At 47.5% G+C, this 24928-nt stretch overlaps 1 protein-coding gene across 2 annotated transcripts; it reads left to right on the forward strand.

Moving 5' to 3' along the window:
* GPR20 (G protein-coupled receptor 20) lies at window positions 1–22366 on the forward strand. Of its 2 annotated transcripts, none has more exons than XM_050317810.1 (2): window positions 1–52; window positions 21077–22366. In XM_050317810.1, the coding sequence occupies exon 2, from the start codon at window positions 21097–21099 to the stop codon at window positions 22156–22158; it is 1062 nt and encodes a 353-aa protein (XP_050173767.1). In that variant the 5' UTR covers window positions 1–52; window positions 21077–21096; the 3' UTR covers window positions 22159–22366. The 2 variants fall into 2 exon arrangements, with proteins under 2 accessions (XP_050173767.1, XP_050173758.1); XM_050317801.1 differs by lacking the exon at window positions 1–52 and adding an exon at window positions 11731–11832.
* Window positions 22367–24928: the final 2562 nt, after the last annotated feature.

Consider the following 24928-nt stretch of genomic DNA (forward strand, 5'->3'; position numbering starts at 1 on the left):
TGGGAGCGGGCTCAGGGATCAGCAGCTGAGCTTTCTCATCCCGGCTGTGTGAGTGAGTACTGGCTGCGGCGCGTTTCGGGCTGGGAGCGAGGGGGGAGAGGGTGGGAGGTTCACCGGCTGCAGCTCGGGAAGGCGGCGTGCTCCGTTCCCGGCTGGGCTGAGGGTTTGGAGACACTGAGGATGGGAGTCCTTGCAAGCCGGGTCGGGAGCGAAGCACATGGGTGTGAATGCAGTTTGGCTCCACGTGGGTTGGAGCAGCACTGGAGAGGAGGGTTTCCTACACCAGGTGCTGGAAGGGTAGAGGAGGGTCGGGGAGTTTACAGCTGGTGCAAAGGAAAAAAAAGTCTCATTGAGGGAAATGTGGGGGTTTCCATATACTGAGTTTATCTGTTTGGGTGCCAAAGAGCCATCTGAGGGGTTCTACAAGAAGTCTTGAGTATTGCTGGTAAACCTCCATATACTGATCACCTCTGTCAAGCCCAGCTACAAACACACCTATGCATCCCACAACTGTCTCTGTATAAAGATGCAGAGCTAGACACAAGGTTTTTAGACTCAGGCCGTGAAAAAGTGTTCTGAGGGGGCTCAGAATGAATTTTATAGTATAACCTTAGAAAGCAGAAAACTTTCCCCAGGGAAACAACATGGAAATGTCCTCACTTTGATTGCTGTGTGTATGGGGGAAGCAGCTGGGTCAGAGCTGGGGTGGGTGAAAGGGATGAATGGCCTCACAAACTCCATGGGCAAGTCCCTGCCAAGTGAGACACGTCTGGCCCCAGTACATCACATAGAGAGCATCTCCTGGTGTTTACACAAACCATGCTCAGCACCAGTTGTGATGAATTGAAAAATGTGGCTCTTCGGACCCATTTCAGCTGTGCTTTGGTAACACGAGGCTCCTTCTCTTCTAACATTTCTCACACGCCAGGGCCAATTGCTCTTCTTCAGCAAAAAGCCAGCCCTTTTCCTGAAATGACAGTTCCTTCAGCAGAGCTAAAACTTCCCCATTCAGAAATAAAAGCGTGGGCATACAAGTTTAATCCCTATTACTCGCGCGCGACAGTCCCAATTGAAAACCACCCGGGCAAATGCCTCTGTCGCCCAAGATTAGATGCAATGCCGCCTCTCAGCTCGCCATGTAAATCTCTCCCTGAGTGGGGAAAAGCTGGGCAGCCATGGAAAAAAGGAGGCAGAAATACCCACCACCTGTTGTGGTACCTACCAATGCAAGTGAGGGCAGAAACTTTTCTCTGTGCATGGGAATCTCTGCCAACCCACAGTTAGAAATAATATCCCTCCATCCCTTTTTACAAGGACACGTGGCAACTCAGCAATGAAATTGAGCAGCTAGTTTATTAATCAATCTATTTCTGAGCGTTCTGCTTCACTCTGCTCAAGCCTCCTTCCCCATCTCCCCAGTGTGTTGAGGTAAAACACAGACAAGGAGCCATTTCTTTCCTTCCCGCAGAGCATAAAGGTGGCAAAAGCACCCTACAAGTCTTCCTTCCCCCGCTTTCAAGCAGGAGGCAAAGGCCAAGGAAGGAATTGTACATGAAACATCTGTCACAGCACGTTCTCCCAGAGGCAGAGCAAGCAGAACAGAGGAGGCTGCTGAACAGAGCAATAAATCCCACCAGGCGCACGTACAACAGCTCTGCTCCCCCTTTTGTGCATCGTGCCCTTGGGTTGGCGTGGTTCCCACAGGGATACAGACTGTCCTGGCCCTACATCCCCTTTCAGAGGGGAGCACCAAAGCCTGCGCTCCAACTTGTCAGAAAGGCTGTGGGATTTTGGCTGTCCACATTTTAACAGGTTGGAGACATGTAAAGAGGGATGTTTAGCAGGCAGGTGCTCAGCACACTGGGGGAAACCTCACCCATTAGGGAGATGTGAGTCCTGATGCTTAAAAACAGAGACATCCAAATTCCCTACACCTTTTAAAAATGTGAGATAAAAAATCTCCAGTTGTTTGGACTTCAAGTCCAGGTTGGGTGAGGCTTTGAGCAACCTGGTCTAGTGGAATGTGCCCCTGCCCACAGCAGAGAGGTTGGAACTAAACGATCTTTAAGGCCCCTTCTGACCCAAACCATTCTATCATTCTTAATGCCTATGATTTTCCTTTCCATCCTGGGATGCTATAGCAGGTTTCTATAAATGCCCATTTGCCAGGTTTAGGCAGAGGTGAAACACTGTATTTCCTAAGCATGCACATTAGTGAATGTCCTGTGGAATTCAAGGTAAAATCTACAGTCCCTTCCAAGGAATGTCTGCTGCATCTCTAAATAGTGTGGAGACTGTGACATTCCTCTCTCTTTTACCTCTCATCCATTTTTCATCCTTGCATTTTAATTTGTAGCTTTTAGCTGCACAGTTTTTTGTAGATCACAAATAGCCGAGCAAACCCTATGGCTCGGCTTAGCAGGAAAACGCTTTCCATCCAGTAAATCCCAGAGAGGCACAGCAGAGTCCAGCCGAGCATGACAAAGTCCAGAGACAGCAGTAGTTGTGCTGAGGTGAAGGATGAATCAGGGGAATAGAAAAGTGAAGGCCAGAGCAAAGGGGATCAGTAAAGCTGTGGGGGTCGGAGGGGATTAGGCTGAGCTGGCTGTGACACCCAGAGAAATGATGTCACCCATCAGGATGACACTAACCAGGGATGCTGCTGTTCAGTCTCAGCGTGATATTTACTGGGATCGATATGCCATTAGTGTATAGACACAGAGGAACTGAATTCTTTATTGCCTCTTACACATAATCCATAAAAGATGTACATCTCATCTATCAGAGCCTGAAAAGCACCTCTACAGCCATTATCACACAACAGAAAGGATGACTTCTTCCACATTGACGTAAAAAGATTTACTGTCAAATGTGTCCTCCTCTTCGTGGCTCCTACCAAGATGATGGGGCTCTAGGAAATGCCCCTTAGGCTAAAAATGTAGGGTATGGATTCCAGTCCAGCAGACAGTTCCCTGTCCATACATGCATTGAGGTTGTCATCCTCTCTATAGGACATCTGGAGAGATGGATTTGGGTCACTTTGGGGATCTGTCCCTTAGTGAAGCTGTCACAAGTAGGCTTTGGCCTCATGGATGAGGTTAACCTATGTTAGAGCAGCTCATTCACCACAGGAAGGCATTAGCAGGTAAAATGTCACCAAGCTCTGAGCACCCAGACCCGCACAGAGATCACAGCAGGAGTTTGTAACCCTCCAGGGTCCTTCCAGAGTGATTAACACAGAAGGACTTCTCTGGGAAACCAGTGCCAGTGCCTCACCACCTTCACAGTAAAATTTCTCCCTCACACCTAATCTAAATCTTTCTTCTTTTAACTTAAAACCATTGCCCCTTGTCCTATCACTATCTGTCCAAGTGAAAGACACAGAATCATAGAATGGCTTGGATAGGAAGGGACTCAAAGCAGGACTTTTAGCCAGGTGCAGTTTCATCCTCATCCCAAAAGGCTATTTCTGGCAGGACGAACAGGGAAAGCTGGGTTGTCATGCCAGGTTTCACCTGCTTGGCACTCGCAGAGCTGCAGTTCCCCAGCAGCCAGGCTGGCTCCTTTTGCCCACGTTGAATACACCAAGCAATACATCTCTGAGAAAAATCCTGGCTGCCAAGCCACATTATGTGTCTCCAGCTAGCAATTATGTAGATAAATTGATTGCCGTTAGAGTGATGAGGTAGCACAACAAATAAACTTTCAGGACCAAGGCAGCCCATTTTTCACACACCAGCCTCAAGGTCTCCTGCTGCTTTGATCAAACACACAGAAAATTGTTTCCAAGGCATGGTGGTGTCAGAGACACAGACTTGTAAAGACTGTAGTAAGCCAGTGAGGGGCAGAGGTTTAAAACACTCCAATAACTCCACGTTTGTGCACTGCTGTGCAAGGCAGGTTGAGCAGGGGCCACCACAAAGCTCACTCTGAGCAGCAGCCGCCTCAGAGGATACCCAGGACTGAAATAGCAAGGGGCAGATGTCAGGAATTGGAGTCAGTGGCAGGAGAGGGAAAGGAAGAGGAGTCGTGCTGCCTCTGGTCCCTGCCCAGATTAGGTCTGCCTCATACCAAGGCTGTTCATCTCCCACTCACAACAGTATCATGTTCACCCAGACAATCAGAGCTAATAAGACACTGGCATCAATAAATCCCAGAGGCTTTATTCCTCATGAGCAGCTTACCTAAGAAAGAGCAAGATTTTTTTAAACATGCAGATTTATTAATATACCCAGGATAGATCAAACCACTAGTTTTTGCCTGAGGAAGTTCAGCAGTGGAGTTCAGCGTCTTGACTCACAATATTGGGACTGATATATGACTAACTACGATCAGATGGCATATCTAAAAATACAGAGCCTGTGGTTTATTTTGCTTGGAAAATGGAAAGACACCCAAAGAAGCATAGCCCAGTTTAGCAACCACAGCAGGCTGGATATTTGCTTTAAAGAAACCAGCAGAATTTGCCCAAAAGGAGGTGCCAACTTAGGTTGTGTCACAGCCATGGGATTAACCTGTGGCTCTAGCACTGGGGGAGGGAGCCCCCACTGCCCTGGCTGCTGCTGTGGCTCTGACTCTGAATTACAGAGGCCAGGGATGGTGACTGCACCTGACTGTCCCAGGAGACACAAGCAATAGGATTCCTCTTACTCAAAGGAGGCCTCTACACCGAGACCACCACAAACTGAGGCTGGTCATTTGGTGCTGACTGCCATTAATGAACTAAACCCCACAATGAACCCTCCTTTCACCATTCCCAGGAAAGCTGCCACGGACATCTCTGCAGCTGTTGTCAGGTTTGCCTTTGGTCACCTCTTTTCTGGATTAAACAAGTCCAGTTCTGCTGGTCTGCCCTGATGGGTCATGTTTGCCAACCCTCAGGTTATTCCCACTGCTTTGGTTTGGGCCTTTTCCAAGACAAAGACACATGCCCTTTAATTAGTCATTTCACACTAATTGTTTCATCTAGTCGTGCTTTTGTAGAAAACAATCCCTCCAGGTGACATGAAGGGCATGTCAAATAGCACCATGCAGCACTCCCAATGTGACAAAGACTGAAACTATCAGTGAGAAGATGAAGTTATGGAAAGCAATAATTCAGCAGTGGCAGGCTGAGCTTTTGCTCCTGGTAGAAAAATTGCTTTGAGGCCTTAAACACAAAGTGGAGCTGAGTCTTAGTCTTCCCTTCATCCACTGCCCACACCTGAACAAGTTCAAGGCCTCCTTGATCACTATCAGTGACAATTTGATTCTGTCTATAACCTCATCTGAGCCAGAGAAAACACCCCCGAGGATTTCTGAACCATCATGTTTCCATCTGACTCAGGTCTCAGCAGGTCCCCTCTACTCCATGTGGAAGAAAATAGGGTCCATGGCCTCACAGCAAAACCCACCACCACACAAACAGTGCCTGATGAATTCTGCTGCCCACCCATTTGTTTTCAAGAGAAAATCGATTATTCTGGCATTGCAATTTCCAGTAAGGAACCACTTTAAATCACACATATGATCCCTTCTTTCCCTTCCTGAAATCTTCCCAGGGCACTTTTGCACCTTCTGCTTAGAGGGATCTTTTGAACCACAGGAAAAATGAAGCACCTCCCCAGAAAGAGGGGTTTTTGTCCCTCATGAGGCCCCTCACACGGAACTCACTGTGGGAGCAGGGACTGCCTGCAAGGACAGGGTATGTAATTCCAAACAGCTGAAAACACAAAGGAAAACACCCCCTCCAAAAAACAGGAAAAAAAAATCAGCAAATGTACCAGCCTCTTCCAGAGGCAGCAATTTGAGGAATCACTCGTAACCAGGCAGCAGGGTGGTTGTTGGGTTGGGGTTTTTGTCCCTCCCCCAATGGGGCCCTTTCTTTTCTTCCTGTTCCTATAGGGTTTTTCATCACTGTGGCATTTCCTACGATAATCCATCAGATTTATGCTGCCCTGTTCCAGATCAGAGCACTGCTGAGCTCTGTGCATATCTAACAAAAGACAGCCCTGTCCTGAGCTGTTCCAAATCTCTCCAAACCAGGCAAACAAAGGGGAGGATCAGCATGTCTGTGGAGAGAGAGCAGGGAGAGGATGTCTTTCTCTAAAGCCCTTTTTTAGGACTGTGGGTCCAAATAGCAGATTTTCTGAGTTGCAGGTGTCCTTCTTCCTGGGCAAGGTTATTCACACAGCAAAGGACCTCAAAAATTCAATAGGTGGCCCCAGGAGCATCCCACTGCCCCTTTCCAGGTTTGTGGTCATCAGAGAAGGTGGAGATACCAGACTGGTTCTCTAAGGCTCCACTGCTTCCTTGCCATGGGTTTTACAAATGTCCCTCTGTCCTCTGCACCCTCAGAGGGCACAGCACACCTTGAGTTCAAGGTTTTGCAGCTCAGCCCTGTCACACTGTGCTTCCCACCTCTCAAATTGCAGGGAGATCTCTGGGGGTCCCTCAACCACCCAGGACCAACCATCCTGCAGATTCCTGCTTTGCAGCCCTCAATCCAGAGCTGGACAAGAGCCTTTCCACCCAGAAGGACGCTGACCTCCCAGGGCACGGTGTCCAAGCAGTGCCAAAGCCCAAAGCTTGTGCAGCTTTCTCCCTCCAAGCACCAGTGTCCCCATGAGCCCAGTGACAAACAAAGCCAACAGGAAATACTTTGCTGGGAATTGGGGCGAGCTCTGCAGTGAGGTTGTGACACTGGACATCGAGTTCTTGGCGATTCATTTCTGAAACTTTTAAAAAATATCAAGAGAAGAACAAGAGGTGGCTACTGGCCAGACCTGGGCTGGAAGGCCAGAAAAGTCAGAACAGGACTCTACAAGGGACCTCAATGTGGGTTGGACGTAGGGGCAGCTGAGACATGACATGCTTTATTGGGTGGCCAGAGGGTCTCAGTGGCTCACTATTTGCTGGTGCCTTGACAGAACCTTGTCAGAAACCTCACTGTTGTGAGACCTGTGGTGAACTGGGCAAACTGGGGTGGAGAGAGTGATCCTGGCTCACCCCCACAGGGTACATTTATACCAGGACAGGGCACATCCAACTTCATACCCCTTGCCATGCAAGAACTGGTGAAAGGAAGGGCCAAGGTTCTCCAAACAAGCCACTCAGGAGAAACCTCAGGGTTGCCCACAGGAGCACCTCGCTCTGTGCCCTGCAGATGTCTTCATTTTTCTTCTGGTTCAGCCTCAGGAGAAAAATGGAGGGGGAGGCAATGGCCAGCAGGGTCAGTTCCCAAGTATGCAGCAGGCAGGCAGGAAACTGGCTCCTCCACACTTCCTCCCCCGTGCCTGAGTCACCCAAGAGGAGCCATGACCGTCATTTGGGTGACACTTGTCTTTCCCTGTCCCTCATCAAACAGACAAATCGCTGCTGGATCCCATCAGCACAGGCTCCATATGGTGGCTGTCTGATCTCCCTCCTTGCGCAATGGGAGCCTGTCCAGAGGCAGGGACACACAACAGTGGTGGCCTCTGCCCCTTGCAGCCCTCTGAGGACAGGGGGCAACAGCCCAGCTTTCCTCCAGTCCCTCCATCTATCTCCTTAGGCATAACCATGAATGTCTCAGGGTTCAGACCCCAAAGTGGTCCCAGGATCTCCCAGATGTCCCAGCACAGCAAACCTGGATTACCATGGAAACAGCAGAGAATGACCTCTCAATAACCCAGCAGCTGAAGCCACATGTTCCTCTGCTTGGCTCCAAATAAGCAAGTGCCACAAGCTAAAAGCCAGGCTGGATACAGATGTCAGCCCTGATCTTCAAGGTTATTTCAGCTGGACTTCCCATTGATTCTACCAAAAGTACCAGAAGCAAAAATGGATATGCTCTCAGGATCCATCCATCTGCCATGTTATTGCTTCCACCAAGCACTGGCTCAGGAGTCACCAAAGGGGAGTGTATTCCCACACTGCTGTCCCAGGTTTTCATTCAAGGGCAAGGCAATGTACCTCTTACTTCTTAAAGATAGGAAAGCATGGTGGGATTGAAACACACCTGCTCAAGCCCCTCTGCAAGGAAGGAAATCCCTACACTTCTGGGGAGAGCCTCAATATCTGCAGATTTCTCCTAAACCAAATGCCATCTGGTGCTTTCCTGGTAGTTCCCTCTGTAAAAGGTGGAGATTGTGCAGGGTGGTCCAGCACAGCAGCTTCTCCACCCTTGGCTCATCTTTAGGAGTCTACACAGTTCTCTGGGTCAATTTTGTGTGAACCTGATTCACAGCATCCCACAACAGCCCTGCAGACTGTGGAGAATTAAGATTTTAGGTCTTATGGGCAGTGCATATCATACAGACACACACATGAATGTTTTCCAGCACTTTTTAAGGCCTGGAGATCTTCTGGGCCAGTTATACCAGAAGGAAGAGTAGTGCCCTTAACTTTATCTGCCATGGCAAAGGTTACTCACCTGGCAGGGAGCAGAGCCCACATAGTTCCCTCTCCATCAAACCTGCAGATACATCAGCCGGGCAACTACCCCTGCAAGCAGTTTTCTGAGGACAGGCTTGTGCTTGTGTGTGTCTGTTGTGACTGTGGCCATTAATCACTTCAGTTTCTCCTCCTGGCTCTCCTGCCTCCTGGTGCAGGACCAAAGCAGTGATAAAATACCTCAGGAGAACATTCAATGGAGGTGGCCTACGGTCATGTGAGCTCACTTTCTCTGAAGCAGACAATAAAAAGGTTTCCTGGACAGCTCAGTAAAGATCTCACCCTTCAGTGTCCTCCATGCAGCAAGGAACACTCTTTAGTGTCCTCCACACAGTCATGGCCATGGGTAAAGGCTCCTCAGTTTTCTGAGCTCTGATTCTGTTATGTCTGTGTCCAAGACCTTGGGTAGGAATTCTCTCTCCTTGCTGGAGAAGATAATTCATTTGTGAGGATCAGTGTAACAAAGCTGAAATTCAGCTTCCTAAATAAAGCCAGGCATGTTCAGACACGGGGTTCTGGTTTGGGTCGTTACAGACTTGGTCAGCAGAGGCATCTTGAAAGCTGATCTGGCCACGTGCCTTGAGCCCATCTCAGCTCTGTTACAGTTCACCGCACTGTGCCCAATCTCAATCTCTTCTCCTGCAGCAGGGGGTGAAAAGGCACTCAATTCCCCTTTTTGAATAGGACTGGAAAAGTACACCCTTCTCCTGACAGAAACAAGGGAGACATCTCCCCAGGGTGATGTTCAGCTTTCTCTCCACCTCCTTTAAGAGCTGTCTGGTCTCCTGCTTTGCTGCTCCATGTCACAGAAGACTTTTAAGCAGAGCCCTATTTTACATGGGAAGGTTAATTGATTCCTAGGAATTACCATGGGATAGTAGGATCTCTTCCTGCTGTAACTATTAATCTTTCTCCTACATGCTCATTTTGACCGAGCCAACACCTTCTTCCACCTACAATCTCACTCCAATATTTAATACCATTGTATATTCAATGAACAAGCTTGAAAATTTTCCACTTACTAAGAGTTTACTTTTTTTTTCCTGCCTTTCCCCCTCCCTCTGGGAGGGTGATAAATGACTGAAAATCAAGATATGATAGAAGCTCTTCATTTATCAGCTACAGTTGCAACTCCTCCTGAAGCTGAGTGTGGGAACGGGGTCTGGGACAAAGCATGGCCCTGAGCCCGGATGTGCCTTCTCCACCTTAACAGCAGCATCTGCTTCCCAATATGGCTTGTTCTGCACTATCTCAGGCACAACTTGAAACTCTGCAGCTGTTGCCACTCAGATTTTAGCTCTAAATCCAGCGAGGAGGGAGAGGCTGGGATAGTGGGGGAGTGCAGGGCACTGATTATCCCGTGCACAGGGATGGGAACACGGCTCACATGCATTATGTGGAAGTACAAAACTAAGCCAGTCCTCACATAAGAAGGGCCTGGCAGTCCCAGAGCAGGTGAACAGGCACAGGTATCAATGGCTCATCCTGGAGAAAAGTCTCCTCTTTCTTACAGCCTCACATTTGTAACTACAGAGAGACATTCCCTAAATACAAAACTGTTGTTGAGAGGCTGGGGGAAACTTAAGCCACCATGGGTATTAAGAATGATGGAATCACAGAATCACAGAATGGTTTGTCTTGGAAGAGACATTAAAGACCATCTTGTTCCAATCCACCATCATGGACAGGGATAACTTCCGCTAGACCAGATTGCTCCAAGCCCCATCCAACCTGGCCTTGGAAACTTCCAGTGGTGGAGCATCCACAGCTTCTTTGGGTAACCTCTCCCAGTGTCTCCACAGGGTGCAAGTTCATCCACCCTGCCCAACACTGGACCATGAGCTGGTTTTGTTCTTCCCCCTGTTCAACTCCCGAGATGGAAGTGAAGGCAAGCTGATCCCCCAGACAGGGCTCATGGAGACCTTCCAACCACACTTGCTTCCCAAGACATAAGGAAGTGAAAAGCAGATGAGAGCACAGGCACGTGCCTGAGCTGGAGGTCAGTTGTGGAAGGCTGGATGCCTGGATCACAGGTCCCATAAAGTCCAGGAGGATGTTCCTGAAACTGGGGGAAGAATCTGCCCCTCAGTGTGAGGAAACTCAAAACAGAATATCAATAAAATAACCAGACCAAAAAGATCAGCTCCGTCTTCCTGGGAAAGATCCAAGAGTGAAAAACTAATTCCAGAAAATGAGGTCAACCTTCTCTAATAACCATAGCTACTGTTTGTGCTCCAGTGAGACACGCATGTGTGGAGTTTACCTCTCCTCTATTTATGGATTTGGCCTCTTGACCTGGAATTCAATGCCTCTCAGTTGATCCTGTCGTGTTGTGACGGGCCATATCCTGCATGTTTATTGCATTGGCACCAGCGTTGTCTCTATCTAAAGGGGGATGGAAAAGAGCAAGCCAGGGCTGATACTAAATCCAGCATCCATCCTCTCCGTCTTTCTAAACAACTGAATTTGATGGAACTTCTCACTTTTTTTTTTTCTTCCTTTTTTCCCAAAATGGTCCTCCAAACCCTCCTGAGGAGAACATCTGTGCAAGCCCCACAAAAGATGTCCTTTTTGGTACCCAATTTAGAGCAGGAAGTGGGATTTGAGGTAGGACTTCTAGGGATTTGGGAGATTTGAGTCATTAAAGCATCAATCAACAGAGATATCTTGCAAGCCATTTTGGCCATATGATTTGAACCCGCCTCAATCATTGAATAATTCATTATTATGCACCAAAGTGTGCAGGGTCATCCTTTGATTCCCTGTGCCAGAGTTTTCCTCGGGGCCTGGACAGCTGGGCTGGTTCAAAGCATGTCACAGGCTTTGTGGCATTTGGTCCAGCACCTTCCTGCAACTGCCAGGGATGCCTCTGTCTAATCCCAGCTCACAGCAGGAAGATGAAAAGAGGGGTATTTTCCTCATGTCACATGCAGTTACAGTGGCTTTGAGCTGGTGAGTTCCTGGCAAGGAGATTTTGTTCCCACAGAGACACAGGAAAATTGACCTGGGGGCAGCAACATCAGTTTTAGTTTACTAGAGATGTTCAGGCATTAGCACCGTGAGTAAGGCTGGAGCCCTCTTTAGCGTTCACAGCACTTCATAAATTTCAGAGAGATTTAGGGCAAGGAGCCAGATGTTTGGGGAGAAATTCTGAACACTAAAGACAAGTGGAAATATTTTTTTTTTTTTTTTTGGTAGTGTGTATTTTTTCCCATTAGTTGCAAGGCTATATTTAGAAGAGAGGGGGGGAGAGAGAGAGAACACAAGAGAGAGATTAGGCATTTCTTCATATTCCGTAGTCACTCCAGTTGTTCTGCTTGTAGGAACAGATGTCTCCTTCCTGGGGTGATAGCATTCAGGTCCACAAGGAAATTTTCTTGCCAGCAGCTCCTCTAACATAGAAGGGAGGTCGAGCCAGAGGTAAGTCAGTCTGCCATGGAGAGATGCACTGCAGGGTCCCTTGCAGTGAATGCTTTGGGATATTGGTCAGAGAGTAAGGGGGGTATGGGATGGGAGAAGAGACAGTGAGGGGCCAGGAGGGATTTGCTGGAGACTGGACTCCAAGTCTGCAATGGAAAGCACGGCTAATGCAGCAGGGAGCCCTGGCAGGGTTGGCAGAGGGAAGGGTCCTGTGCTGAGCAGGTGGATGAGCAGCTCGGGAAGTCTCTGGCTCTGCCCATGCAGCAGGCGTGGAAGTTCATCAGGAGGTGCCTGACCTGAAGAGCCAGGCTGTGCCAGCAGTTGTGAGAGGCTGCAAGAGGCTTTTCCCCCTCTGAGTCTCTGCTCTTGTGTTTTGGGGTGGTGTAGTGATATTTGGTGGTTTTTCAAGAAGATTGGGGTGATGAGAAGTGTGAAAAGTTACTGGCTTTCCCTTATTGAAAAGTACTGTTCCAGCTCTCATGAAGAGGGGTGTGATGTCTTGTTTGTACCTGTGTACTCCCAGGCATAATTGAATTTTGGGAAAAAGCACTCAGGAAGGTTTTGGAAGCTGGGAGAAGAGATGTTGTACTGCCTATAAAGGGGTCAGCTGTGAGTGGGGATGTTTTACCTGTTTGGCCACACAGCAGGTTGCAAACTCGGTTCTAGGAAAGGTGCTGTTTCCCTCCTCTGAACCCACTTGCTGAGTCAGTTGAAAGAGAAGCAGATCCTTTCCAATGTCTTTAGCCAGACCTCTTCAGAAATGCTCCCTGTTTTCATAGCAGCACACCAACAGCACAGACTTTTCCCAGACTTTAATCCAAAATTTGCAAAACCATGAAGGCACTGTGGGGTTTGCACAGCACAGTGTCATATGTGCCTAGCCAAGGAAACCACTGAAGCCGGTCTCCCAATGGGTTAAGAACTGGTTGTCCATCCTGGGATGCCTCAAAAACTGTCTGCTCCCTGACTGGGTCTTCCATCTCACTGCATTCCCTGGGCCAAGCCCACACAGGGCTCTGTGCCTCAGTTTCTCCCTGCAGCCAAGAGAGCAGTACAACTTGGAGAGGGTGCTGGGAGGCAGAGCTGGATTGGTGGCAGGTTGGCTGCTCCTCATGGTGCACCTGACCCCTCTGCATCACCCCTTCATCCCTACCTGCACTGGTGTCATCCTCATTCCCTGTGCTCCTTTGGGTGTGAGCATTGTTCCATCAGTCCTGCATTCCCAGGCCATGCAGGACCCCAGGTATTCCCCAACAGCTAACCTCTGCTGCTGCTCTTCCCTCCCTGTCCTTTTCAGCTCCTTGCCAAGGGACAGGGCAAACAGGGAGCTGAAGGCAGAAAGGGGGAAGATTGCTGAATTTGCAATTAAATATTTCCTTCTCAAAAGCAAGTAGTGATGCACGGGCCAGATGTTGATCAGTTTAATCTCTCACGATGTTTTTGCACTTGCCTGTGAAGTTCCTGAATGTTCCTATATGGTAATTTTCACTGCAGGGTTCTCCTTGTGCACAGCCACGATAGCTGTTATTCCAAACTGACATTTCTAGCACTTTGTCCCAGGCACCCTTGAATCTCTACATGGATTACTGTAATCCCAATAAAATCAAACGCATTTCTCTTGTACTGTTACAACCTCCCAAGGAGACAGGCTCAAATCCATCTCTATTGGCTGGACCCGTAAGAATCCAAATCCATGTGTTTTGTTCCAGGTCTAGATTTCAAAACAAATGTTAACCCTCTTGGAAAAATATTCCCCCAACAATGTGTGGTTTCCCCTCACATATACTGGTCCACAAGGGACAGAGAGGGATACAGGCAGGGAGTCATGCTCTGATTTCCCTAAAAGTATCAGAGCTGAAAAGACACAGCACTTACTGCAGAGATGTCACTCCATGCTCCGTTGTGACAGATGGCACTTGGTACGAGCCCTGACAGGGTATGAGATATTGGTCCTCTAAATGCTGACAGCATGATTTGTAGAGCTTTCACCAAGACATTTAGTGTTTCTGTCACTCCGAGGCCAAGACCTGGTAATGCAGAAAAGAGGGGTATGAAAAATTCAGTGTTGTTGATAAGGCATCGTAGACATCTAAATGTTTCAGGAGGGACTTTTCTACACAGGGGGGTATAAACAGGGAAGAAGAGGCAAAAAGCCTGTTTTAGCACCTTTATTATGGGTGACCAGTACTGGAAAGTCTCAACACAGATGTGCTGAGGGACCTCTGCCTGCCCATGGTTGCTGGGTGGATATTTGTGGGGCTGGAGAGGCAATGTGTGTACAATCCCACTTCTTTGTTTGCTTCCACATGTACATCTGAGCTCCTTCTTTCAAAGGCTGAGGCATTAATGCTTCAAAGAGCCACAGAGGAGATATAAGCTCATCTGCCAGCATGTGAATTTCCTGCTCTGTGTACCTTGAGGAGTTTCAATTCCTATTTTTCATGCATGCTCAGGACAGGGCTGAGGGAGAATCACGCAGATCTTTCCAAGTTTTAAGCAGATTGTCTCTGGGACATCCAGGACTGGTGATCCTTTGCCTGGTTTAAAGCAGCAGGTTCAAGTCTGGGTGCAGAGTGTTGATGTCTGGGCCAAGCCAAGTGGCATCTGTCCCATCTGGGTCACTTTGCTCTGTGAAGAAGAGGAATGCAGTTTGGAGAGTTGTGCTCTCCCCCTTCTAACTGGCACTGATCCCTCATGGCCGAGAGTGACCTGTTGGACTAAATCATTGCTTGGGCACCCACAGGCTATTGCTTGTCCCAGACTGAGCCAGGAATCTGGGTGCCTTGTTCTCAGAGGACCAGACTGTGGCCTTGGGCTTGTTGGACAGCATGGGATCAACCCATGTGCACACCCAGCATTGCACACAGCATAGTGGGTGGAGCTCAGATCACAACTCACAGCAATCTCCATCACCCATCCACAGCAGGGCCTTGGAAATGAAAGACCACATATGGGCTAAGTGGACATCTCAGGCAGGAGTCAAACAGCTCAACAGCACAGCAGCAACACCAGAACAACAACCAGCATTCCATCAGCCTCCACACATCCTCAGTCAGTGATTGTTTGCATGACTTGGAGGACAACCCCTGGCTATTGCCTGGGACTGGACATACAAGTTTTCCCTCTGGTCAGGTGGGAAATGTGATTCTCATGGCCAGCATTAGAGTTGAAAAGAGGATGTGGAGGGGTTGTTATTTCTTTACGAAGAAATTCACTCCTTTCTCCTTCCAGACAAAAGCTGTAATTCAGCAGATGACCATTCAAACCACAGGACAAAGCCAGAGTTGCTGACCATCTTCATGACAGATGGGAAAATCAGGCCCAGCAATTAGCTATGATCAGGCTGGTTCTGCCACGATTTGGTGCAAATCTGAAGTAATTTCTCTTCAGGAAAACAATGAGAAGCAGGCAATGCTCCCTCTTTGCAGAGAAACCACCCAGCCCTGTTTGCCGTGTTTCAATGCCAAAGCAATTGTGAATTTGCAGAGAACACCACCTGAATGAAAGGATGTGTGGTGGAGAGTGCTAGCAAATGCCTTGCAGGTTCATGTTAGAGGAAGCAAGGATCACTCTCAGTGCCTGTTTGTGTGGCTGTCAACTCTGATTTCCTCCGTACTCCCAATGTTTTTCAATCTGCTGGCTAATTTCAACCAAAATTTGGCAGAAGGGAAAGATCACCTCAATTTTCAGGAAATTAGGCAGCAAAGAAAGGAGAAAGTCAAACAAGTGTCAGAGCCAAGGGAAGAGCTGGAATGTGAGCGGTCATTAAGGCAGCCAAGTGTCCACATGGGAAAAAATTATAATAAGCATCTCAAGCAGGGCAGAGCATTCCCCCAGCCCTGTGAGCCACTGCGAGACATGAGGCTGTAAGAAAGCAGGTGTCATTTAATCTGACGCTCACAGAACTATGTGTTTTGTGTCTCCAAAGTGCCTTTTATGTCCATGGCATTAGAGGGGAAGGAATAATCCAGCTCTGGACTGGGTTTGGCTATATCCAACTGCAATTCCCTGGCAGTTGGGTGTTTCACACACTATCCAGCCATCCTCAGACCTGGAGGCTTCTAGGAAACATCAATGCCCAGGAATCAAGTGAGAGCAGAGATATGGTGCCTGCAAATATGGGATTGTACCTGCACTGAAAATGACCCCATTTCTGCTTCAGGGTGGGATCTTTCTCCCACAGACATTAGCTCCCCTCTCAGAGCCTGAGGGCTAGATGGGCACCAGCTTTTCCCTTTCAGCAGCTGGATTCATTCCTTTCCTCTCCCTTTCTCTCTCTGTTCCCACTGTCAGCAAACCCATCCTCCCCGGGCTGAGCACAAGGCACACAGAACAAGCTCTACCATGTATAGGGCAAGGTCGACATGCACAAAAACACCATATTTGGCCAGTTTGAGCCATAGTTGACTGAGAGCTTGCCAGAAGGAGAATCATACAATTTAAACTGAAAGAGAGTGAGTTTAACCCTTCCTTTATAAATACGACGATAAATCACCCAGGGAACTTTAAACACGGGAAGGCAGCAAAGCTAAACACATGCTGCTGCCACCTCAGGCAGCAGAGTAACACCAGCAAGCAAGACAGGGTGAGTGTGACAGGAGGGATGATGGAGGAGACAGGTTGACATATCAGACTTTCTGACTCAGGACAGGGAGATGAGAAAAGCTGAAGCTGTTTATACTAAATAACACTCACACTTGTTAATGTCCTTCTCAACTTTCCGATCCCAGTGTGTGGCTCTGGTGTTCTCTGGGTCTGCACACAGAGATCCAGTCTGCACACAGCAATAAATAACGCTCTTGGACAAAGCTCAGTTGCCTGACCTGCCTTTTCTTTTGTATCCCATTGCCTAAATCACTGAGCCAGATGCAAAAGTCCCCTGGGCCAAGGAAGCGAACCCTGCTAACTTCAGCAAGTGGAGGGTGAGGCTTAAGGCTGACACCAAGCAAAGAGTTGGGTGGAATGGAATATGGGGTGGTCGGGGATCTCCTCCTAGGGCAGATGTAGCACTGAGCTGCCCATGCTAAATGAACAAGAGTGATGCCAAGCAGTGAGTGAGTGAGGGAAGAGCTTGCAGTGACCATCTGTTTCCTATTTGGCTCAAGAGCGATGGAATTGGTTGCATCACGCAACAATGAGAAAGTAATTCAGAGCAGGGTCCCCTCTCCCAGTGCTGAGCAGAGACTTTTATCAGAACAAGGGAAACCAGGTCAACCTCCAGTCTCTGTCCCTCCCCTTATCCCATTTCTACCCAGATGTCTGCTGTACTTTTAAGGAAATGCTACCCACAGTCTCCCAGACCGACAGACAAAATCCAGCCTGAGAGGTATAATATAACAGCGTGGGCCAACTGGCACAGTCAGACAGTGCTCAGAAGGATGCATGTTTACCCATCTTGGGCTTTGCAGACTGCCATCTCCAAAAAACCAGGATTTGCATGAAAATCTGGGGTGCTGAGGGCTGAATGAGGCACGAAGAAGGCTGAGCTCCAAGCACTTTGAGGGTTAGCCCAAAAAATATTTACTCTTTAGGTAAAGGTGGTTGTGGCAGCTCTGCATGAGCTCATACCATAGCTACAAGTAATGAAGTGTGAAACACAGCAAAAAAAAAGGTTTGCAGAGGCTCCAGAACACCTTATATGTTTAGCCATGCCCCTCACTGACTTCCACACGCCACCACTGCATGGTGATGGGTAGCAGAACTGACTCACTTTTACACCCACAAGAGTATTTCTGATGGCAGAGATCTGGTTGGGGTAATTTTGGGACTTAGAGAGGGGAAGCATTGAAAATCTTTGGAGATGTTTGCTTCTGCTCAGACACGAGGTCAGGCTGCCTTTTTGTGCCTGGTTCAGCCTGCTACAAAACGAGGCAATGTACCTTTCTCAAGGGCTTGGAGTCCCACAGTGGAAAAATCCTTAGTAGCTCTTAACCAGGGGGTTGGTCCAGCTCCATCCCACTGAAAGCACTCAGAGGAATTCTGTTGCTTTGCTAATCCAGTTCTCCATCCTTTCTGCTTGTGAGCCATGAGATGAGGGCAGTCCCACAAAGAAAGGAAGAGGCCATTCACCCAAACATCCATCAGTAGCTATTTGATTAGAGGAAGATTTTTCCCACCACAGCCCAAGAGGCAGCTTTTCCATAGCCTGTCAGGGAGGAAATCTTCAGGATTAATTAAATTTGCTGAGTCTTCTTTCATGTAGTTGTTTAGATTTTGAGTTCAGATAGGGCAGCAATGGACTGGGAAAAGACACAAGCTCTAATACAGCTCCTCCTCTGCATATTCAATTTGGCAAAGAAATGTTACCTGTTGTTTTTTAGCAGTTAAAAAAAATCTGGAGTTTATTTCACTGCACATGGGGCTCAGTGGAAGAGGTGAACATGCAAACCAGGACACTGTATATGCTGATGATTTTAACTTGTGTGCATGGACAGTACTCATAGTGGATCCCTTTCTATTAGTCTGTGACCTGCCCTACATCCCTCCATGGCATTGTGAGGATGAGAAACATTTGAATGCACTTGGAGTTGCTGATTTCACTGAGGCAGGACAGGCAAAATAAGATGAATATCAGGTGTTTGTGATAAAGGATCTGAAAATGAAGAAAAATCTCCCAGAGGAGGCAAACTACTAACAAGATGCAGAATCAGAGCAAACAGCCAGTGCCACAGAATTCCAATGAGAAGATAAATGCATATGCAATTCAAAACAGTCTTAGTGCATGTTAAGGGATGGGGTGGGTGATTTTGTCTTCTCCCCTTGCTCAACTATCTGTCTGAACACAGATACACAGGATCACACTGCACTCAATGGGCAATGAAGTCCTTATCCCTTGGCTTCCGCAGTGCTCCTCTTGATAGCATCTGCAAAGAGAAAGCTGGGAGCTGATCCAGGCATCTGCTCATTTCAGTTTGTTTTTGCAATTAAAGAGTGAAACAAACAACCGGAGGAGTTCAGATGGTGAGAATTTTAGGAAACCATCAGAAAACGGGCCAGGGCTCTGCGTCCTCACCATGCATCTTTCTCAGGTGCCAGACTCCGCAGCTCCACTACCTTCAGCCAGTCTTGGGGTCAGCTTTTCCTGTTTTTCACTGACAGAGCTGTTGGCACAAAATGTGAAGAGACAAGACTGTCCCCCAGGAGTCTGCAGGCTCAGTCAGACCCAGACAAAATGCTGTGAACATGTGCTACTTTGGCTGCCACCGCAGCTCAGCGCAGGGTGAGGTAATCTGGTCACTCCTGAAACACAAGATGTTCCAGCATCTGGTTGCTGCTGGGGATGGCCTGATGGCAGAAGTGGACAGAAGTTAGCATTGTTCCTATTTGCCTGGTAGTTCTTTGGGATATTACAGGTGGCCTGAACCCAAGCTTCAGGATTTCAGTCCTGCAGTGTACTCTGCCACTGGGTTTCATCTCAGGAGGGCTTTATGTTTGAGCACCAGCCATTCCAACGGACAATTCAAGTCCTTGGACTTGACTGAGTGGCTACCTAAACAGAAAAAATTGCCATTTGATTAGAAACAGCCTTTCAAGTTCATTGAAAACCAGCTTTTTCCCTTACTCCACTTCTCCAGACTAGGTAAGAGGTAAGAGGAAACTACAGCAATCCCCAGACTCCAGGCCAACAACCCCAAGCTTCATCATGATGGCAAAATCACCTCTCCAAGAATTTCCACTGGAAATTCCACACCTGATCTTCTAAATTCTCAGTCCTAATCTCTGCTTTTGCTCAACAAATGTTCTGCTTCACGTTCACCTGGCTTGAATGAGCCATACAGAATAACCACCACTAGGCTGCAGCACCCCATGAGGACCCTTGATATTGAATGTTTACTATTGACCAATCTCTCAATGGTGAGACACATTTGCTGTATCCAGACAATGCAGAGAGACTTGGGAATCTCTTCTCCTAAATCTCAGTTCCCCAGCTCTCTATCCCAGAGTGCTGGAAGGAGGTGTGGAGGAGTTTGAGAACTGGAGAGTTACAGTCAGCAGGGATCTGTAATTAGTTAGCCTGACAAACAAGCTTCTGGTGGCCAGGCAGGAAAAGCCTTTGGCACTCATCAGGCAAGCTCAGAGCTGCTGTGATGTTTTTCTGGACACAGTTAGAACTGTTACCTGCAAAACATTTGCTTTTGGCCAGCAGGAACTCTCAGGAGGATCCACTTTTGTCCCAGGTAGCTTCCTCCCCTACTTTGTCCATGGCCACCACTGGGCTTGATGCACCTCACAGGTGAAGGAACACTTTTGGTCCATCCTCCTGATCCCCATAAGCAGCAAAAATGACTAGTGCAGGAAAAAAGCCAGCTGCCAGAGGATGGGGAGTGCCTGGGGAGATGGACATCCCAACTCCCCCAGCAATTCAAGTCTTCCACGCTGAGACACACAACCAGGCACCCTGCAGTTCTGTGAGTGCTGGGATCTGCATTTGCAGCTCCTTGTTTCCTAGTACTTCCACACTTGGCTCATTGGTAGCAGGGATTTCAAACCCTCATAAATCAAGTCTTTCAGCATCATTCTCTGCTGATTCAAGCTGATTTTTTTAACCTCAAAGCCCTGCCCAGCCACTTTGAGGTATTCCAGACATTTTGCAATCATTTATTTTTATTTAAACCAGCCAAGTCTCTGTATATATTGGGACTCTCTCTTTTTTAAAAAAAAAAGTTTTTTAATATACAAATCAGTTTAAAATAGTGTATAAGTCGGGAATGATTTGCAAATTAAACTGTCAAACCCTGGCAGGAGCAGTGGCTGATGCCCTTAGCTTGAAATCTTCCGGCTGCTGTTGCTGTGAGTGCAGATCTCTAGAAGATGCCACACAATCTGCTTCTGCTTTCCTGGAAGATTCAGCCATCCTTTGATTTCAAGGAAGTCTTGCAGTTCCTGAAAATGCTGCTACATGTAACTCTCTAATGGGATCACCTGCCCAGGGGAAGGATATGATATTTTAGGAGACAGGTGCTGGGGCTATGGTTGTGCAAAGGTCTTCTGGCCTTAAAACCACTTTTGCACGGGAAGAGGAAGAGAAACTTGAAGCGAGGATTGTGTGTCTTTTTCAAAACATGCATCTGGCACCACTGGAAGACAGTAATTATAAACTCAGATGTTTTCCTTGCAATTATTGGTAATCCTATATTGGCGGATGGGGATCTACTCCTCGGAATGTACAAACCTGTTGGTTGAAATGTTCTTAGGTGACAAGATTTTGAGCCCTAATGAATTTTGACTCCTTCTTTTCTTTCAGATCGCTGTCAGTCAGCGACCATGCCGACCTCCTCCACCCAACTGCCAGCCCCTGACGCCATCAACTCCACCCAGCAACCCAACACCAGCATCTACTTGTTCTCCAAGTTCATCCACGAAGACAAAGAACTGTCCACAGAATTTTACAACCTGTGGATTGTCCTGATGGTGGTCAACGCCATCATTTTCCTCGTGGGTGTTGTGCTGAACAGCTTGGCACTGTACGTCTTCTGCTTCCGTACCAAGACAAAAACCACCTCTGTTATTTACACCATAAACTTGATTGTTACTGATCTCCTGGTGGGCTTTTCCTTGCCTGTCCGGATCATCATGTTCTACAGTGCAGGGGACTGCCAGCACTGCTCCTTGATTCACATCTTTGGCTACTTTGTCAACATGTACTGCAGCATCCTCTTCCTCACGTGCATCTGCGTTGACCGATACCTGGCCATCGTCCAGGTGGAGGCCTCACGGAAATGGAGGAACCCCACCTGTGCCAAGGGGATCTGCGTCTTCATCTGGATCTTTGCCACAGTGGTGACTTTCTCCATCCTGACCATGGCAATAAAATTTGCTGAGTGCTGCCTCTCCAAGATTCTGGTCCTCATGGTCTGTGAGTACTTCTTCCCCCTCATCATAATCATCTTCTTCACCACGAGGATTATGTGTGCCCTGTCCAAGCCCAGCCTCATGCACCAGAGCCGGGAGAGGAGAATGAGGGCTGTGCAGCTCCTGATCACCGTCCTCATCATCTTCATGATCTGCTTCACCCCTTTCCACGTGCGGCAGGTCGCAATCTCCATCAACCCAGACATGCCCCATAACGTCAGCCTCCTCGTCTACCACGTGACAGTGATCCTGAGTAGCCTCAACAGCTGCATGGACCCCATTGTCTACTGCTTTGTCACCAACAACTTCCAGTCAACCATGAAAAACATCTTCAGGAAAGCTGAGCCAGAGCAAACCAGCGTGGACATCCCGGGCATGAACAAGAGCACCAAGGGCTCCAACGCAATCATCGCCTTCTCAAACACAATAGGGAGCCCTGTGAGCTTGCCATCACCAAGTGGTGTCCAGATATAAACAACATCTGGTGGGACATGTTGCAGTAAGCCAGTGCCACGATGCTGGAATATCACTAGGATGCACGATGCTATTGTCTTTGAACTCCTTGTTTTTCAGGCTGAGGTTCAGACTGACAGTTGTGGAATTTATTCCTCAAGAACATTGTGGTCTGCTTGGAAAATTGAACTTACAGTGCTGTTAGTACCAATATAAAAGAGAGTCTATTAATGACTGTTCCCAACAGGGAAGGTTTCTTTGTATTTTAATACAGACATTTTGCTAGCAACAAATTCTTTACTGTGGTTTTCTTTTCGTGTTTGACATCATAATGCAGCACTTTTAGGATTACTTAGAAAACAGGATATCTCTGGTTTGTAATGAAAGATTGTTGTGCCTTGGGCATATGCTTAAGAATAAAGGGTAAGAGGAATGTTTCCAGAGCCATCTGCTGCAAAGATTGTAGATGCCAATGGAGCAGGAAAGAAAGTATTCTAACCCACATGTCACTAGTAACTACTCATTTGTTCCTGAAAAAGTCTGAACCTTCTCAGGGATGAGGAGATGAACTCAGGATGTAAAGTCTCCTCTCTCTCAGCTATAAGAAAAGCATACATGTGAGTGTGTATGTTTTCATACACACTACTTGGGCTTGGGGAGAGGTTAAGGATATGTCCCACCTGTATTTGGACCACTAAATCTCCTAAACTGCTGACGAGCATAGAAAAATCTGTGAAAATGAACATGCTTGCCAGCAAACTCTGCTGTTCTGTGCTCTCTCTGTCGCAGAAGAATAGTCAAGATGAAACCCAGAACCAGACTGTGATGCTATACTAGTCTGGTTTGGTTTTTCTTCTGGGCATGTTGTAAAATCAGGCCTTGCTGTCCTAATTCCCACTATCAGTCCGTCCACTCAGACACTTAAATGCTGGTACTTCTAAGCACAGAAAAAGAATCCATCTCCAGCACATAGGCAGAAATTCACCCCTTTACAAAATCATTAGGATGATCTAAGAGCTGTGTTTAAAAGATGTGTGAAGGTAAGGATGACCCAAAATTTTGTCCACAGTGGTGGGTAAATGTTTTAGATGACACTGTACCAGCGAAGCAACACAAAAACAAAAAAGTTATCCTGGGAAAACAGCAAAACCTGCTGCATGAGCACCAATAACTGTTCTTGTTCCTTCAGGTCTCCTCACTCACATGCCTATGGACATTCCAACTGGAATACTACTAAGAATTCATCAAACCTAGCTTTTCCTGGTACTCACTGGTGTTACCATTCAGAACAGCAGGTGCTGGTCCAAGCTAGAGCATCCTAGAGTAGTCTGCTTCCCTGGAATCTGACCACGGGACACCCACCCCCATTTCACAGGAACACAACATAACCAACGCCTCAAACTGCCTCTCGCAGTGGGGTTTGCAACAGTTTGCCACTTGCAACACATATATATGTTTCCCCAAAACTGTTTCCCCAACCATCAATATCAGTGGATATTCCAGTTCGTGTTCCAGACAGTGGGGTCCACGGGGAGTCATTCAGCTCATGGAATCAGAGACCTCCCAGCTGAGTGACACCTTCAGTTAAAGCTGGTCCATTAACTCAGGCTCTTGATCATCCTGGGGTGCAGTAATTGCCATTGCCAGGACTGTGACCTCCTTCCCAAACACTTCAGCTGCCTCAGTGCCCTTCTGCTTGGACCTCTACTCCTTTGTAGAGGGTCGTCTTTCCAAGATGTGGTGATGAGGGACAACAACACCGTGGCACAATCCCATGGGAGGTAAGACTGTTGTTCTGGTTATTGTTTCCCATTCTAGATGTGGCCATGAACATGGGGAGCTTTCCCAGGACCTGATTGTACTGTTGTTTCCTTATACCTCATCTATTTCCTTAATCCTCTGACACAGGCATTTCACAGCCAACACCTCTGTTAAATGATTCATCAGCACACATGGGTCAGGCTCTGCCTTCTCAGCCAGACTGGCCACTTCACATTTCTGCCACAATTTTCCACAAACACCTCATTTGGAGACGATAATGTTATGCTTCAGAGGTCTGCACTTCCTTGCAAACCCCCAAAATCTCATGCCCACCAACCCACCACACACTGTCAGACCTTTCCATGCCTCCTAAGCTGTTTGTAATGAAAAAGGGTGTCACATAAACAGAGCTGTTAACAGCACTGTCTTTTGCCAAGACTACTCAGAGAAACAGGAGGAAATGTGCAGGCTCCTGCATAGCTTATTTTAGCTTCTTTGTTCCAACAACCCACAGATTCACACCTCCCATTCTCTTGCTATCAACAGTATTTTTGCCATATACAGCAATGTCTTAACATCTTGCTCAGTGCAGTTGTTCATTTGAGGTCAGTATAAAATCTCTAAGATGATTTGCTTAGATTTTTTAAGTTCCTAAACAGCGTCTCAGTCTAAGCTCTGTCTTTCTGCTGTAAACTTCACTTGTGGTAGTCTGAATTCCCTTTACTGCCAGTGTATTCTTCAGTCCCCATAATAATCACCCGAGACTGGATAATTCTCCTTTTTTTGTAATGCCTATTGCCTTATCCAGAGTTTTCAGTGGTCCTTTTTCATTTCAAACCAGCTCCAAATCAGAGTCCCTTATCACAGTCTCCAAAAATTGGAAGAAGGCCAAATCCTTCACAAACTAACCTACTTTTTGTGACTTCTTGTGCTTTCTGTTCAATCTTTACTGTTTACACATCTTGCTTTTCCTCAGGGTGCAGCACTTGCTAAACTCTGTCCTATTCAAAGTCACCCATTTGTGCTCAGG

Source organism: Myiozetetes cayanensis, unplaced genomic scaffold (genome assembly GCF_022539395.1).
Source record: "Myiozetetes cayanensis isolate MyiCay16 unplaced genomic scaffold, myiCay2020 scf1, whole genome shotgun sequence".
In the NCBI taxonomy this organism is placed as follows: domain Eukaryota; kingdom Metazoa; phylum Chordata; class Aves; order Passeriformes; family Tyrannidae; genus Myiozetetes; species Myiozetetes cayanensis.

Coding starts and splice junctions, on each gene's coding strand:
- GPR20 (XM_050317810.1), top strand. CDS start 21,097: ATGCCGACCTCCTCCACCCAACTGCCAGCCCCTGACGCCATCAACTCC.